The 5,803-nt window shown below is 45.4% G+C and overlaps 1 protein-coding gene across 5 annotated transcripts in view; it reads right to left on the bottom strand.

The window, feature by feature from the left end:
• Positions 1-5,803, bottom strand: part of SCAP (SREBF chaperone) — a 76,947-nt gene that overhangs the window by 25,628 nt on the left and 45,516 nt on the right. For all 5 annotated transcript variants that reach the window (XM_017855707.1, XM_017855712.1, XM_017855708.1 and 2 more), the window contains one exon: positions 3,378-3,507. In XM_017855707.1, coding sequence (XP_017711196.1) covers positions 3,378-3,507 — 130 coding nt within the window. The remainder of the gene's footprint in view (positions 1-3,377; positions 3,508-5,803) is intronic.

The raw sequence follows: 5,803 nt of genomic DNA, 5'->3' as shown, positions 1-5,803 counted from the left end.
CCGGCCACTGCGCTCCAGCCTGGGCGACAGAGCCAGACTCCGTCTCAAAAAAAAAAAAAAAAAGAAAAAAAAAAAAAAGAAAAGAAAAAAAAAAGAAAAACATTTGTCTTCTCTTCCCAAACAGTATAGGATCTCCTCAAGGGCAGTGAGCCTCTATCTGTCCCCCACATCATTCCACACCACGCACATGCAATAAACGAGTGCTGAACTGAGCAATGAGTAGAGCAGGGAAGGAAGTTTTGGCTCCTTGGTATAGGCAGCAGAGGCCTGCAATGTGCTGTCTACTGCCCGAGTCTCCTATTTTCCCTTTTATTTTTTATGTTTTTAAATTTTTTTAGAGACAAGGTCTCACTCTGTTGCCCCAGCTAGACTGTAATGGTATGATCATGGCTCACTGCAGCCTTGAAATGCTGGGCTCAAGTGATCCTCCTACCTCAGCACTGGGATTACAGGTATGCAACACTGCACCCAGCCCCGGTGTCCCTTTAGAAACCATCCTCTCTCATTCCCAGCGAGATGCTGACGACAACAATGAAATACCTGCCTTTAGCCATAGGGCTTGGGAAGGGGACAGGCAGGTAACCCTATTCATAGCCAATTGGGATCCCTTTCATCTTCCATTGGATTGAATGATGCAAAAACATAGGGCTGAATCTGCTAGGGCCACTGTTGGGAAGACCAAGAGTGAAGCTGACCCAGAGAGGACAAAGTCAAGAGATGGATTCCTTTTGAGGCTCAAACTACATTGTGCTTAAGTCAGCCCTGCACCTGGCTGAGGTATATGAACCAAAAATTCCCTTTCACTTACTCTGATTTGGGTTGAATTTTCTGTTCTTCATAACTAAAACAGTCCTTACCACCCACTTCAGTATCACTGGCCTGTATCTTTATCAAGGACAGTCAATGGAGGTGAGATAACTGACCACTGAGCTGTGTGACACCAGGTGACTGTGCTGGGCCCAAGTCTACTTCTCAATCCTGCAGGGGATGAGGGCTCCAATCAGAGAGAGAGTAAATGGACAATCCTCCTGATTCCAGAGCCCTCCTGTTACTCTGCACCAACACTTTCTGTCATCATCTCATCATTCAAAGAGCTCACAAACACTCCACACCCCTTACAGCCTCATCATTAAACATTTACTCCACACCAATGGGCCAAATGAACTCTTCTCGTCAGGAAACACAAATACTCCCTTATGTGCTAAAATTGAATTAAAAGGTTAATGAAGGCTGGACACAATGGCTCATGCCTGTAATCCCAGCACTTTGGGAGGCTGAGGCAGGCGGATCACCTGAGGTCATGAGTTTGAGACCAGCCTGACCAACACGGTGAAACTCCGTCCCTACTAAAAACACAAAAATTAGCCAGGTGTGGTGGCAATATGCCTGTAGTCCCAGGTACTCAGGAGGCTGAGGCGGGAGAATCGCTTTCAACCCAGGAGACAGAGGTTCCAGTGAGCTGAGATCACGCCACTGCACTCCACCCTGGGCAACAGAGTGAGACTCCATCTCAAAACAATAAAAATAAAATGGTTAATGAAGGTAAAAGGTTTAACCAAGAAGGTCCCATAATGAGCCAGTGAGCCTATGGCCAACCAGGGCCATAAAGCCACAAAACTGGTTTCACCACAAAACTGGTTTCAGCCAGCATCAGACCACGCACCCTTTGACCTTCATAGGCAGAGCCCCATGAAGCCAGGTTTGTGCACTCCACACTGACACCATGTATAGTTGTGCCACAGATCGATCTTACTAGATATGCCTCTATTTCAGCCACAGAGTCAAGTTCATAACAAGTTACCTGACTACTACGTTAACCAAAAAGGAAATGGGAATATGCTATGACTGTCAGAGACAAGGGGGAAGAGAGCTCTGTTCACTGAGCTTTGGTTTTCCTCAACAACAGATTCAGCAAGTCCAGCACCAACCCAGGGACCACAGAACAACACAGGAAGAAAGGGCACTTTGTCCATACCTGACAGGCAAAAGGTACAGAGATGAGCTAGTCAAGCTTCAATGAGCTCCAAATAATGAGTGTGGTGTGATGTTGAGTTAGGTCCCTTGACTGAAGGGACCTTCAGTTGAGTCCCTCAACTGAAGACCTTTTTTCTCATATCAGTGCTTGGCCCAGAGACAGTCAACTGAAAACAGTACAGTTCAGAAGGAACAGAGGGCTGGGGTCAGGAGACCTAGAGTTCCAAACTAAATAACTGGCCAGGCGCAGTGGCTCATGCCTGTAATCCCAGCACTTTGGGAGGCTGAGGCAGGTAGACCACCTGAGGGCAGGAATTCAAGACCAGCCTGGCCAACATGGTGAAACCCCATCTCTAATAAAAATACAAAATTAGTTGGGCGTGGTGGCGCACACCTATAGTCCCAGCTATTCAGGAGGCTGAGGCAGGAGAATCACTTGAACCCAGGAGGCAGACGTTGCAGTGAGCCGAGATCACACTACTGCACTCCAGCCTGGGCAACAGAGCAAGACTAAAATAAAAAAATTTAAAAATTAAAAAAATAAATAAATAACTGAGGCACTTAATCATTCTGGGCCCCAGCTTCCTCACCTGGAAAAGAGATTTAAAATCTGCACTTTTTGGATTGTGAGGATAAAATAGGACCTGACAGATCTGAAAAAATTAGGTGCACGATACAAATACTAGACAGCACTAGAACTCTATGTCAGACCACTCTCAGGGATGTGCAACTGTTCTGACTGCCCAGGGACAAGAAGGAGACAGCCTGTGTGTCTGCCAAGATACTGCCGCACACCCATGCAGCATGCGTGAGCAACTCAGGGTATGAACCCAGACCCGGCTGGCCACAGCTAGAACAAACACAGATCTCAGTTTTACTACAATAGTTACACTTTGGCATCATTTGGTGTTTCCTTTCAAAAAAAGTTACTCAATAAATGTATAAACTAGCCAGGTGCAGTGGCTCACACCTGTAATCGTAGTACTTTGGGAGGCCGAGATGGGTGGAATCACCTGAGGTCAGGAGTTCAAGACCAGCCTGGCCAACAAGATGAAACCCCGTCTCTACTAAAATTACAAAAATTAGCTGGGCATGGTGGCGGGTGCCTGTAATTCCAGCTACTCGGGCGGCTGAGGCAGTAGAATTACTTGAACCCAGGAGGTGGAGATTGCAGTGAGCCAAGATCGTGCCACTGCACTCCAGCCTGGAGCAAAACTCTATCTCAAAAAAAAAAAAAAAAAATGTATAAACTAAGTATCTATATGGTACACTGATAAAGCTGTTAAAGTACATGAATTCACAAATCAGAAGCTGACCAACCTCAATCTCACTGGCAGATCCCTGCCTCAGCCAATCTCCACCCAATGCTCTGTGCTGGCCTCAGGAACATGCCGAGTACCCACCCACTCAGGCTGCTCCGTAGGCTCTCCTTGTTTGCGGTCAGAGTCCACAGGCGGGGGCGAGTAATCCTTTACAGGGGTGGTGAATTCCACAGGTCCTGTTCCTGGCAAGGGGAGTTTCAGCAGTGGGTAGCTGGGATGAACAAAAAGGAGAAAAGAGTTAGACACTATGAGAGACAGTCCTCTCTCCGCAGTGACACAGGAGCCACTGGAGTTAATAACTAAATTCTGTTAGGACTGTACAAATGTGCAAAATATTAGAATCACAAAATTGCAAAGCCAAAACTCAGAAGTCATGTAGATTAGAATTTTTCAAACTTATTTTAGTCACATAAACCTTACAAAGAAGCCCAACTGGTAAAACAGACTGTTCTGTTAAATGTTTGCAGGCTGTATAAGCTAAGTATGTATAAATATGCTTAGTTATAACATTATATATAACATTCATATATATAAACATACACACACACACACACACACATATACACACACACACAGACAGACAGATAGGCGCCCGCCACTACACCCAGCTAATTTTTGTATTTTCAGTGGAGACGGGGTTTCATCACGTTGGCCAGGCTGGTCTTGAACTCCTGACCTCAGGTGATCCACCCACCTCGGCCTCCCAAAGTGCTGCGATTACAGGTGTGAGCAACCATGCCTGGCTAGTTTATACATTTAATGAGTAAGTTTTACTGAGAGAAACACCAACCTTAACACCAACATGTTATAATATATAACACTATATGTATCTTTTCAGGCTGGGCGCAGGCGGTTATGCCTGAAACCGCAGCACTTTGGGAGGCCCAGGCTGGAGGGTTGCTTGAGCCCAGAAGTTTGAGACCAGCCTGGACAACATAGTGAGACCTCATCTCTACAGAAAATAAAAAAAATTAGCCAGGCATGGCAGTATGAGCCTGTGGTCCCAGCTACTCAGGAGGCTGAGGTGGGAGGACTGCTTAAGCCTAGCGGTAGAGGCTGCTGTGAGCCATGATTACACCGCTGCACTCCAGCCTGGGCAACATAAGACCCCTGTCTCTAGAAGAAAAAAGTTTTCAAAGACTTAATAAAGGCAAGATGCTAAACACAAACAAAAAAAATCACCTTGCCAAATCAGACATAAGGGAACAATAAAAAACAAAAGTGGGGGTACCTTTAAAAATCCAGGATTCCAATTCAGATAGCTAAGCAACTGTTCCACTTGAAGGGACAGACCATGAAAATTATGTATAACTTACTAAGGATGTGGTTTATACTAGGATCATGAGGAAAGTAAGTTAATGGACCCAATATATGCAAAGGAAAAGCCCTGACTTTGCATCAAAAAGTTGGCAAATAAGCCAGGAGAAGTGGCTCAAGCCTATAATCCCAACACTTTGGGAGAGGCCAAGTAGGCAGATCATTGGAGCTCGGGAGTTTGAGATCAGACTGAGTAACATAGTGAAATCCCATCTCTACCAAAAACACAAAAAATTAGCTGGGTGTGGTGGTGTGCACCTGTGGTCCCAGCTACTGGCTGAGGCAGGAGGATCATTTGACCCTGGGAGGTGGAGGCTGCAGTGAGCTGAGGTCATGCCACTATACTCTAGCCTACGTAACACGGTGAGATCCCATCTCAAGTGAAAAAAAAGAAAAAAAAAAAAGTTGGCAAATAGATGTACATTTTGTTTCACATCTCACGTTCTTAAAATTTAGAAATAACTTCTATATAGTACAATGTACAGATCTTAAGTATAAAGTGCAGTAAGTTTTTACATGTGTGTATCTGTGTAACTACCATCTAGATCAAGCTACAGAACATTTCCGGAGTCTCAGAAGGCAGCCTTGTTCCCACTCCCAGTCAACAGCACACCGCCCCAACCACCAAAGGTAACTATTAGAATCTGTATTACCATAAATTAGTTTTACCTACTTTTGAATGTCATATAAATGAAATCATCCATTCTACTTATATACTCTTTTGTGACTGTCTGCTTTCACTCAAATTCTATCTGCTAGATTCCTCCACACTGGTGCACACAGCATATCATTCCTTTTTGGATACATACTGTTCCACTAATGAATAAAGTATAGTGCATTTGTCTATTCCACTGGTTGAGGAACATTTGGCTGTTTCTGGTTTGAGCTATTAAGAGTAAAGTTGGGCCAGGCGCAGTGGCTCACACCTGTAATACCAGCACTTTGGGAGGCCAAGGCGGGTGGATCACCTGAGACCGGGAGTTTAAGACCAGCCTGACCAACAGGGAGAAACCCTGTCTCTACTAAAAATACAAAATTAGCCGGGTGTGGTGGCGCATGCCTGTAATCCCAGCTACTCAGGAGGCTGAGGCAGGAGAATCACTTGAACCCGGGAGGCGGAGGTTGCGGTGAGCTGAGATGGCACCATTGCACTCTAGCCTGGGCAACAAGAGCGAAACTCCATCTCAAAA

Source organism: Rhinopithecus bieti, unplaced genomic scaffold, assembly GCF_001698545.2.
Source record: "Rhinopithecus bieti isolate Rb0 unplaced genomic scaffold, ASM169854v2 scaffold_39746, whole genome shotgun sequence".
Classification (NCBI taxonomy): Eukaryota; Metazoa; Chordata; class Mammalia; order Primates; family Cercopithecidae; genus Rhinopithecus; species Rhinopithecus bieti.
The sequence above is the reverse complement of the archived record's forward strand: the minus strand, read 5'-3'. Positions and strand labels throughout refer to the sequence as shown.